We start from the raw sequence: 11,769 nt of genomic DNA, 5'->3' as shown, positions 1-11,769 counted from the left end.
GACTCAAGCACACTTGATTTATAAAAGAGGAAAAAAAAAAGTCAGTCAGGAAAAGATGTGTGAGGTAATAACCGGACTGTCACACCCGAGAAAGAAAGACAGCAGGAGCCTGGCCTGGTGTCTTTGGGTTCCTTCTGCCAGATGTGTCTGAGGGCAGGGGAGAGGGCAGAATGGCTGTGCAAATAAACTTTCATGTCTGAAGAATCAAAGGCCAAAGGTTCAATCCCCAGCACCACCATAACCTGAAGTGGAGCAGTGCTCTGGTAAAATAAAAATAGAAATAAATAAACAAAATGTATGATCTCTCTAGACAATCATGCCTGAGGCGACAGAGGTCCCAGGTTCAGTTCCCAGCACCAAAGGAATTGCCAGAACTGAGCGGTGCTCTGATCCTGCTTATAAAAATAAAGAAATCTTTTCTTTTTTAAAGTCCCCAAAATCTTCATCTGCAATATTCTGGCCTTTAGGTTCCCGATTAGTTAACAATTTGTTCTGCTTTCTATCTTATCTCTTTCTCAACCACCAGGTTCCAGATGCTACCATGATTCCCACCTGGCTTCCCTGGGAGGACGACCCCACCAATGTGTCCTGGAGCCCTGCCTCCCCAGACCCCTGCCCCACTAGGGAAAGAGAGAGACAGGCTGGGAGTATGAATCACTTGCCAACACCTATGTTCAGCAGAGAAACAATTATAGAAGCCAGCCCTTCTACCTTCTGCACCCCATAATGACCCTGAGTTCATACTCCCAGAGGGATAAAGAATAAAAAAGCTATCAGGGGAGGGGATAGGATACAGAGATCTGGTGGTGGGAACTGTGTGAGTTGTGCCTCTCTTATTCTATATTTCTACTTTATAAATAAATAAATATATAAAGTGCAGGTTTTGTATGATTATTATTATTAATGTCAATATATTGGAGGGTTGGAGATAGCTCACCCAGCAGAGCATTACTGTATGAAAGGTCCTGGGTTCGAGTCCCAGGGCCCTTGGGGGGCTGTGGGGGATGGAGGGGGGTTGGGGGCTGGGGGACTGGAGTCTGCACTGTGGCTCCAGGGAGGAGCCGGGAGTCACTTAGATGAGTCCCTCGACTCTGTCCCTGAGGGGCCAGGGCCCACGTGTGGCTCTGGAGGGCATCTGTTCCCCTCCTGAGTGGTGGTGGTGGGGGGAGACGTGGCTAATCCAGCACCGGGTGGAGCAGGACAGAGGCCACAGTACAGGTCCAGGGACTCTGCTCTGTCTCCAGGAAGAAAAGGGACAGACAGAGGGAAGAGGAGACCTCTGCTCAGCATGAAGTCTCAAACCTTCCAGAGTCAAACAAAACCTCTGGCCAGGTGGGGTCCAGGCCACACCCCCTTGGGAGCAGAGAAGGGCCCCCTCCCTCAGGGCCTGTGAGACTCTGAAGGGGGGGATGTTGGCAGCGGTCACCTCACAGTCTTTCCTTTGTCTGCAGTCTGTCTCTCCCTGTCTCCTGTCTCTGTCTCTCCCTCTCTGCCTCCTGTCTCACTGTCTTTCTCTCTGCCCCACTTCTCAGTCTGTCTCCTCCTGTCTCCCCTTCTTGCCTCCTGTCTCTGTCTCTCCCTCTCTGCCTCCTGTCTCTCTCTTCTTCTCTGCCTCCTGCCTCTGTGCCCCCTGTCTCTGTCACTCCCTGCCTCTTGTATCCACCTCTCATTGCCTCACAGCACGTCTCTCAGTCTCTGGAAGCCGGTGCAGATCGCCCCCCAACCCCGTTTCGGGGGAGTGGGGTAGGCAAGCAGGCGGTTGGCTGCTGTCAGCGCCCCTTCCCTGCAAGGACCCTCCCCGACCCCTCCCACAGCCCCTCCCCTTGAGCGCCTGGCGCTTATAAGGAGGTGAGAGGGGGTCCAGCTGCGGGTCCTGCCAGTGCATCCCAGCTCTGCAACCCGACTCTGCACCCCGACTCTGCACCTGGACCAGCTGGACTCCCACAGCCCGCCAAGCCACCGGCAGGTGAGCACCTGTGTTCCCCGGGGAGGGGTGCAGGGGGAGGAGGAGAAGCCCAAACCTCAGCCCGCACCAGCCACTCACCGCACCTTCAACTGGGTGCCGTGGGTACTGGGTGCACTGGGTACTTGGTGCCCTGGGTACTGGGTGTGCCAGGTGTGGGTGCTGTAGGGGCAGACCCTGCACCCACCTGCCCACCCACTGAGCACCCCCACCCCTGGTGACAGCTGGCCCTTCTCTGAGCGGGGCTGTCCCCTCTGTGAGAGGTGCTGTGCTGAGCACTCTCCTCCCTGTCTCTGTCCCTCTCTGTATCTTTCCCCATCTCCCTCCCTCAATCTCCCTCTCTCCTTTTCTCCCTGTCTCTATCACTATCCTCTCCCTCCCTCCCTCCTTTCTTCCTCCCTCTCCTTCCCCTTCTCTCTCCTGTGTCCCTCAATCCCTATTTCTGTCTCTCCCTGTCTCTGTCTCTCTGTCTTTCTCTTTCTTCAGAGAAGACATGGTGCTGGCCCCTTGGTTGCTGCTTTTGGTGGCCTTGGACCTAATGGGCGTCCCTGGGGTCCTGGCTCAGCCCAACATGGCCCAGCAGGAGGCTTCGATGGTGGCTGACCGCCCAGGGGTCCTGAATGACCTCCTGCACCAGGCAGAGCGCCTCCTCCTCCAGGCAGACCCTCAGGAGCTGCAGGCAGAGATGGATGGCCAGTGGTCAGGTGAGGGGGTGGAGCAGAGTCCCCTCTTCAGGGAGGAATCCCCCTCAGGGCAGACCCCCTCAAGCCAGAGCCCCCCTCAAGGCAGAGCCCCCTTCAGGGCAGACCCCCCTGCCTCAGGGCAGAGCCCCTCAGGGCTGGAGGAGCCCTGTCCTCTTAGTCACAATGTGGCCCCTTACAGCCTCTGATTCTGTCCTCCACCCACTTTGTGTGGAAGGAAAGCAGGGCTGAGGATCAGTGAGGGGCCTGGGTGGGGAATACAGGCCTCTGGCCTGCAAGTGTCCATCTGTCCGTCGGCCCTGGGTGCAGTGAACAGCAGGCTGCAATGGTCATTGGTGTCCCCGGCCTCTCTCCTCCCCAGACCCCCAGGCAGATCAGCCCCACTGGCTCACCAAGCGCCAGCACCCTGGCCGACGGGAGGAAAAGGAGGTGGAGGAGGTGGAGGAGGAGGAGGAGGAGACGGCGGCGGCAGGGGGTGCTGTGGGCCCCCACAAGCGGCAGCATCCTGGTCGGCGGGAGCAGGGGGACCACACCCCACAGAAGCGGCAACACCCTGGCCGGCGGCTGGCAAACCCGGAGAGCCTGGGCTGGGGGGTGGCTGAGGAGGAGGGCAGGGAGGAGGGTGAGCAGGAGCCAGAGAAGCGGCAGCACCCCGGTCGGCGGGCCCTGGGTGCCCTGGATGCTCCCTGTGGGTCCCGGTCAGCCTGCATCCTGCTGCGGCTCCTGAGGGAATGGCCCCCCCAGAAGCGCCAGCACCCAGGCCGGAGGGCTGCCTGGGCTGGACAGCCGCTGTGGGGGTGAGCTGGGTGCAGGGGGCTAGGACTGCCCCCCTAGGATCCCCTCATGCTCCCACCCTAGACCTGGGTTTCCCAGGGACCCCATCCTCAGCCTCCGTCCCAGACCTGGGCCCCCTACACCCCCTCAGGCCCCCCTCAGGCGAACCAGCCTGCCAGGCCACACTCAGACCTTCCCCCTCTGCACCCATGTCCCTTTCTCTCCACCCCTGCAGGCTGGTCCCCTTCCTCAGCCCTGAGACCACCCTAGGTGGACAGGGGGCGCTGTGCTGGGAGGTGGGGGAGCAGTGTGAACCCAACCCCTGTGTGTACTCCCTCCCACCATCACGGTGATAATAAAATGTGTGGATTAACCCTGAGTTCTGGGCCTTTGTCTCAGCTAAGATGGGACGAGAGTCTCTCAGGGTTGAGAAGGGAGACTCCTGGATGTGCCTCCCACCCCAGGGTGCTGGGGAGAGGGTGCAAGACCATGTGGTGGGAATGTCCAGTCTCACGGGGGCAAGAAAAGGCCAGGCCAGGCTGTGGCTGGGGACACAGAGCTACCAGGACCTCAGAGGTCAGGCAGGGAGGCTGGCTTACTGGAGCACAAGGGCGCTAGTACAGAGCTACAGGGAGCAGGGTCCTAGGGGGCTGGTTCAGGGCAAGGGGGACAGGGGTCTGGTGGGGGCTAGTGCATGGCTAAGGAGGGTAGGGGCAAGGGGGGCTGGGGCAGGGCTAAGGGGGCAGGGGCCTGGTGGTGTTCCCACCCTGCATGGTCACTGCCCATGCAGTCCCAGGCCCTCACCCCTGGACCCAGACAGGAACACCCCACACCCATCACTTCTGGAAAGAGGGCTGCGAAGGAGGGTGCTGAGCCTCTCCCCACCCTCCTGGGTGCTCGGGGTCCAAGAGAGAAGAGACTCAGGCAGTAAAGCCGTGCCCCCACCCTCTCTCCTCATACCTCCGGGGTGGGTCAGGGTTGGCCAGCACTCGGCCCTGGGTTCAAGTCCTGGTACCATGTAAGAGCCTCCTAGTTGGCACCAAGGGGGCTTCATGGAGGCTGGGGAAAGGGTGTCAGTCTCTCTCTCTCTCTCTCTCCCTCTTTCTCTCTCTCTCTCTCTCTCTCTCTCTCTCTCTCTCTCTCTCTCTCTCTTTCTGCTGTCAGTATAGAGTAAAAAACAGGCTATGTGCTGGCACACCCAGCTCAGCACACACATTACCATGCACAAGGACCCGAGTTCAGGGCCCCTGGAGAGGGAAGCTTCATGAGCACTGTATCTGCAGATCTGTCCATCTGTCTGCCTATTTACTTTTCCCTTTTCCATTTCTCCTTGTTTCTATCAAATAAATAAAAATATTTAATTTTTTTTCTAAAAAGAATCTCCAAGTGAAAGACTTGGTCCAGGTAGAGCACCCAGAGGTACTGTGTGTGTGTGTGTGTGGGGGGTCTTCTGCAGCACCAAATACTCCATCATGTGTGAGGCCCCAGGTTCAAGCCCCCAGACCCCACTTAAAAGGGGGAATATTCACAAGCCACTGGCATCTCTTCTCACTGTCTCTCTTTGTCTTCTCACTGTCTATTTTACTATCTCTTTATCTCATTGTCTCTCTGTCTCACAGTCTCACTGTCTCTCTCCCTCTATGTCACTGTCTTTCTGTCTCACTGTCTTTTGTCTTCTATAAAAAATAAAAATAAAAGCCCACTGGGAATGGTGTTGCAGGGATCAAGCTCCTGCAATAATCCCGGGAGCAAAATTAAACACTGAATTAATATATCACAAACTACTCATTATACCCTCAGAAACACTGAGAATTTGGGGTTACTTGCTCCTTTTTGTAAAGGGAACCCCCCAGAGAAGGGTCCTGCCCTGGAGGCTAGGAAGCCTGTGTGAGCCCCCCCCCCCATCCCCAGACTCTTCTGGAAACTCTGAGAGCCTCTGTTGCCATCAGGGCCCCTCTCCTCCTCTACCCCTCCATCTTCCCTCTTCTTCCTCCTCCCTCCTTCCTCCACCCCTCCCTCTACCCCTCCCCCCTCTTCCCCTTCCCCTCCCCTGCTCCCCTTCCCCTTCTCCTCTCTTCCCCTTCCCCCTCCTCTTCGCCCCATCCTCCTCCCCCTCTCTTCCCCTTCCCTCTCCCCTGTTCCCTCTCTACCCTTCCCCTTTCTTCTCCTTCCCTCTCCTCTGCTCCCCCTCCACCCTCCTCCTCTCTTCCCATTCCCCTCCCCTGCTCCCCCTCTCCTCCTCCACCCTCCCCCTCTCTTTCCCTTCCTCCTCCCCTGCTCCCCTCCTCCCCTGTTCCCCCTTCTCTCTTCTCCTTCCCCCTCCTCCCTCCCCCTCTCTCCCCTCTGCTCCTCCTCCTCCCTCCCCCTCTGTTACCCTCTTCCCTCCCTGCCTGGCAGCAGCACACACAGTGGCATCCCTGACAGGGACGTGAGCACAAACATGTCCTTGGAGGGGGGTGAGCAGGCCATGGAGAGGGGCTCAGACCTGCCTTGCCAGGACCCCTGAGAATTCAGAGCCCCCCCCGGGGGGGAGTTTGCGTCCTGACTCCAGGGTGAGGGGGGTCACTGCGGTCTTCTCAGCTTGCCTGCTTGCTGACCTTGACCCCATTCTCCCATCCTCCTGGGGGTCTTTCCTCAGAGAGTCGCATCCACACTCCTGGGGGGGCTAGGGGAGCCCCAAGAGGCTAGCCCTAGGCAGAGGCAGAGTTGGCTGGCAGCAGGTGCATCCCCAACTCCTCTGCGAGCTACAGCACTGCCTGGGGGGCCACCCACAGATGACCTGACTTCCCTTCCTTCTTTCTTTCCTTCCTTCCTTCCTTCCTTCCTTCCTTCCTTCCTTCCTTTCTTTCTTTCTTTTCAGTTTTCTTTATTTATTGGATAGAGACAGAGAGAAATTCAGAGGGGATGGGGGAGATAGAGAGGAAGAGAGACACCTGCAGCCCTGCTTCACCACTTGTGAAGCTTCCCCCCTGCAGGTAGGGACAGGAGATTTGAACCTGGGTCCTTGTGCTCTGTAATGTGTGCACTCAAGCACGTGCGCCACTGTCTGGCCCCTGATGACCTGATTTTCCAGACATCCCCAGGCAGGTGCCAGTCTCCACCTCAGCACTGTGCCCTCAACACTTGCTCCCCCCAGACACCCGGACACCCAGGTATGGCTCAGCATGTGGAAGCCACTTGGCGGAGGTGCAGGTGTTCATGTGAGGGAGTCAGGTGTTCATGTGAGGGAGTCAGGTGTTCATGTGAGGGAGTCAGGTGTTCCTGTGAGGGAGTCAGGTGTTCATGTGAGGGGATCAGGGAGTCATGTGAGGGGTCAAGTGTTCATGTGAGGGGTCAGGTGTTCATACGAGGGAGTCAGGTGTTCATGTGAGGGAGTCAAATGTTCATGTGAGGGAGTCAGGTGTTCATGTGAGGGAGTCAGATGTTCATGTGAGGGGTCAGATGTTCATGTGAGGGAGTCAAGTGTTCATGTGAGGGGATCAGATGTTCACATGAGAAACTCAGATGTTCATGTGAGGGGTCAGGTGTTCATGTGAGGGAGTCAGGTGTTCATGTGAGGGAGTCAGATGTTCATGTGAGGGGTCAGGTGTTCATGTGAGGGAGTCAGGTGTTCATGTGAGGGGATCAGATGTTCACATGAGAAACTCAGATGTTCATGTGAGGGGTCAGGTGTTCATGTGAGGGAGTCAGGTGTTCATGTGAGGGAGTCAGATGTTCATGTGAGGGGTCAGGTGTTCATGTGAGGGGTCAGGTGTTCATGTGAGGGAGTCAGGTGTTCATGTGAGGGATTCAGGTATTCACATGAAAGGGAGTCAGGTGTTCATGTGAGGGGATCAGGTGTTCAGGTGAGGGTGGTCAGGTGTTCATGTGAGGGGGTCAGGTGTCCCTGTGAGGGGGTCCAGTGTTCCTGTGAGGGAGCTGAAGGGGGACCTGGCTCTGAGACCCCCAACCTCCCACCCTCCCAAGTGGTTGTGGAAAGGGGGAGCCTAGGCCCCACCTGGACCTCCTGGCTGCACCTGGATTCCAGAGCCAGGCAGACGGGGGCCCCTCCTGGCCGAGAGCATGCGCCTCCTCACCTGGAGGATGTCGGATGTCGGCAATTAGAGTCCATTGCGGCAGCCCCGGGTGCAAGCTGCTGCCTGGAGAACATCAATTAGCAGGTTACCAAGGGGACCCACTGGCCGGCCTGCCAGGACTGCATCCTCGGGGACCCTGCTCCTGGTGTGGCTGGCAGGCCCACTAGCCTCATCTGTCTATCCATCCATCTGTCCCTCCCACAAGAAGATAGCCGGCTCCCCACCAAGCTGGTGGGGGAATGGGGCAGAACTGCCCGGTCCTGGGTCCCCACCATTCTTGGGGGGCTCTTCACTGCCTAGTGCTGCCCATGCAGGGCTCATGGCCACCGCAGCCCCCAGCTGCCACCTATGGCAGCCACAGCTCTGCCGGAGGGTGTCACCTCTCTGCAAGGAAACTGAGGCACAGAGAGAGGGGTGTGGCGTGCTCTTTCCTGTCTCTCTCTCTCCCTCCCTCCCTCTCCCTCTCTCTCTCCCTCTCTCTCTCTCTCTCTCTCTCTCTATCTCTCTCTCACACACACACACACACACATACACACACACACACACACACAACTGAAGTTTAAATGCAGACAGTTGGTGTCTAGGAGATAGAGCCCTGGCACCACATGGGGGTGCCACATATTGCTCTAGGGGAGGCTCCACACCCATCTAAAATTAAAAGAATGAAGAAGGTGCCCCAGGAACAGCAGAATCATGTGGAGTGGGGTCCCAGCACCAGTCAATCAATTGGTCGGTCGGTCAATCCAGACAGTCTATCTCCGCAGACTGCAGATGGGGGGTGCTGGCTCAGAGACTTTATCCAGAGAGAGAGAGATCTGTCTGGTGATAGGAGAGGAGAGAGAGGCCCTGCAGGCTGGGGTCCCGGAGGGTGCCATCCCTGGCACCACGCAGCACACAGAGCACTGGAGAGATGGCAGCACTGCTCTGCCCCCCCCCCCCCAACACACACACACTCCTTTTGAATTCTTGTCTTTTTTTTTCCCCTAAGGAGCCTGGACCCTATGCCTCACATTCAATGTCACCACTGAGTTGTTTTCACTCAGGAGAGGTAGAGAGACATCATAGCCCAGAGACTGAGGTTTGAAATGGGGCTACATACACGGGTGTACCCTCTCCCCGCCCTCAATTTCTGTCTTCATTAAAAGGGGGCAGAGTTTGCTGGGAGCAGTGGGGTTGCAATGTAGGCAGCAAGCCCCAACGATATCCCCAGTGAGAAAGAAAGAGGGAAAGAGGGAGTCGGGCGGTGGCGCAGCAGGTTAAGCGCACGTGACACAAAGCGCAAGGACCAGTGTAAGGATCCCAGTTCGAGCCCCCGGCTCCCCACCTGCAGGGGAGTCGCTTCACAGGCGGTGAAGCAGGTCTGCAGGTATCTGTCTTTCTCTCCCTCTCTCTGTCTTCCCCTCCTCTCTCCATCTCTCTCTGTCCTATCCAACAACAATAATAACTACAACAATAAAACAACAAGGGCAACAAAAGGGGATAAAAAAATAAATATCTAGAAAAAAAAGAAAGAGGGAAAGAAGAAAGCAAGACTGGAAGGAAGCGGGAAAGGAGGAGGAAAGAAGGAAAGTCTGAGGCATCTCCGTAGAGTTGGGCCGCGGCCTCCTCTGCAGAAGCTCCTGCTGTCCCTACAATTAAGTGTCTCTGGACATGAAGAGCACCAGCCGATCACGCGTGCCAGCTCCTCTCCGTCTCAGATTAACAATCAAGGACGATCGATCCATTTCAGAGAGCTGTAGCCATCAGGGGATCAGGGTAAGATACTGGAAACGTGACCCCAGAGCAGGCAGATCTCTATGAAAACAGAGAGGGGTGTTTATAATAAGTAGGAGTGGGGAGGAGAAGGAGGTGGTCAGGGAAGAGAGGGAGACGGTGGCTCAGTGGGTAGAAGACATACCTTTTGCACTGTGTAGTCCCTAGTACCCCTTAGAAGTACCATGAACAGCAGCATGGGAACATCAGAGGTGTTTGTTTTTTTTCCTTTTGTTGCCCTTGTTGTTTATCATCTTTGTTGTTGTTGTTGTTGTTGTTATTGATGTTGTCGTTGTTGGATAGGACAGAGAGAAATGGAGAGAGGAGGGGAAGACGGAGAGGGGAAGAGAAAGATAGACACCTGTGAAGTGAACCCCCTGCAGGTGGGGAGCCGGGGTCTCGAACTGGAATCCTTGTGCTGGTCCTTGCGCTTCACGCCATGACCAGAGGTGTCTTGATGTCTCTTCCTCTTTCTGACTGTCACCCCTTCTTTCCTCTCCACTTTTATATAAAGAGGGGAGAGAGAGAGGTAGAGAAAGAGAGGGAGGAGGGGACCACAGTTCTGAAGCTATCCCTCCAGTGTGGTGGGGGCTGGGCTTGAACCAGGATCGTGTCCAGGGCAGAGCTGCACATAGTCCCATGAGCTATCCTGTGGGTCCTGTGCACTTGGTTTTGGTTGGGGGCATCTCCAGCTTCTCTGGGGAGTCCCATCACCAGCAGGCTTTGGGAGCAGAAGGTGCAGTTAGCTAGGAGGGTCTGTACATTGAGATGTGGGTGACCTGGGAATGTGGGTGGCTAACCTGGGAGAGGCAGGGCACACCCTGCACCCAGGGGGCTGGATGTCCTGCGGGCCCCTTACCCCTCCCCCCCAAGGGCGTCCATGCTGTCACCTCCTGGCTGTCTCATCAGTGCCTGCTGTGGGAGCAGGGCTGCTGCCCCTACTATCCCCTGCTGCCCCTGCTGTGCCCTGCTGTCCTGCTATCCCCTGCTACCCCTGCTGTCCCCTGCTGTGCCCTGCTGTCCTCTGTTGCCCTCTTCTGTGCCCTGCTGCTGCCCTGCTGCCCAGAAGCCCTCCCTCTCCCCCCTTGTTCTGAACAGATGACTCAGGGAGCACTCTCTGCTCCACCCACGCATCACCATACCCCAACTGTTCTGGTGCCATGCTCGGTTCTGGCCATGAGGCTACGGTGTGCTGGGGCAGGGGTGGGGGGGCTCAGGAAGAGGGCATGTGTCACAAGCCTGAGGCCTCAGGTTTAAGCCCTGATGCCAATCTGACAGCACATGGGACCAGAATGATGCTCATCTCTTATTTATTTGTTTGTTTGTTTTTATTGCCACCAGTGTTGTTAAAATTCGGAGGCTCTAGCTGGCCAGGCTAGCTTCACGGGTGGGTAACAGAGATGCGGAGACAACGGCTGGGCAGGGAAGCTGTATTTCTTTATTCAGGAACAACGATTCATAAACTAAACCAAACTAATCACCAAACAGAACTCTGCTGTCTCTTTGCGGCGGCGCAAGCACTCTCTCTTACTCTCAAACTCTGGAACTCTGGAACTCTGCAACTCTTCAACTCTCAAACTCTGGAACTCTGGCGGGGTTCCTTGGGGGGGGGCCAAGCGGGCCCGCGAAACTAACAGGACTGATCCAATTCTCTTGGCAGGGGAGAACTAGAACCCAATGTAAAGCATACAACAATTCCCCCCCTTTTTTTTTAACTAAATGACTATAGTATCAAGGGTGTGGGGTGAACAGAAACATATATCATACAGGTATTTTTAAAAAAGAAACTGGCACAAACATGGAGAAACATGTAAGCAGGTAACAAGAACCAGTGTGCTGCCAAGGGAAGGCCTGAGGGGGCCATTTCTGCCTCTGTGGGCAAAACTTTATCAGCTTAAAAAAAAACATTTCTTGCCTCTGGGGGGCGTACTTGCCTTGATGGGCATTTGCATGGGGGCGGGGAACAGCCTAGAGTCCCAAAGGCAGCTGGCTGCAATTTACTTACTATGAAACAAAACTTGTTATTAGCATATTTCTAATAGAGAAGGAATTTGAGACTTTTACATATCAACAACGTCTTTTAACCTTTTGTTACACCCATTCAAGATGGAGTCAGGAAAGGAAACCTCAGGCATGAGAATAATTAGCATAGCCATTGTGCGATCTACCATTTCTAATAGAGAAGGTAATGGAGAGTTTTACACATCAACAAGTCTATTTAACCTTTTGTTTAGACCAACTTAGTTAAAATATATTGATTGTTAACTAATTTTTACCTCAGACTTTAAATGTAAGTTAATTTTATCTTTATGAAAATTACGTTGAAAACCTTTTTCATTTAACTTTGACTAGTAAGAATTTAGCCTTAAAGTTACTGTTTACCAAACTTTAAACATACACATAAACATGGTCATTAATACACAAGGAGAGAAACCTTTGTTACGAAGACATGTCATTTTAAACACGAATTTAAATCTGTACTGTCTTAGTTGTTGGGGGGGGG

General features: G+C 55.2%; 1 protein-coding gene across 1 annotated transcript; it reads left to right on the top strand.

Annotated features, from left to right (window-relative positions):
* Positions 1-1,883: 1,883 nt before the first annotated feature.
* On the top strand, positions 1,884-3,769 carry TRH (thyrotropin releasing hormone). Its single transcript, XM_007517135.3, has 3 exons — positions 1,884-1,966; positions 2,450-2,667; positions 3,026-3,769. The coding sequence occupies exons 2-3, from the start codon at positions 2,457-2,459 to the stop codon at positions 3,463-3,465; spliced, it is 651 nt and encodes a 216-aa protein (XP_007517197.1). The 5' UTR covers positions 1,884-1,966; positions 2,450-2,456; the 3' UTR covers positions 3,466-3,769.
* The last annotated feature ends 8,000 nt before the right edge of the window (positions 3,770-11,769 follow it).

This window comes from Erinaceus europaeus, chromosome 21 (assembly GCF_950295315.1).
Source record: "Erinaceus europaeus chromosome 21, mEriEur2.1, whole genome shotgun sequence".
NCBI classification, from domain to species: domain Eukaryota; kingdom Metazoa; phylum Chordata; class Mammalia; order Eulipotyphla; family Erinaceidae; genus Erinaceus; species Erinaceus europaeus.
Note: the sequence above shows the minus strand (reverse complement) of the source record. Positions and strands in the feature narration are given on the sequence as shown.

Coding starts and splice junctions, on each gene's coding strand:
- TRH (XM_007517135.3), top strand. CDS start 2,457: ATGGTGCTGGCCCCTTGGTTGCTGCTTTTGGTGGCCTTGGACCTAATG. Junction 2,668..3,025: donor GATGGATGGCCAGTGGTCAG/GTGAGGGGGTGG, acceptor TCTCCTCCCCAG/ACCCCCAGGCAGATCAGCCC.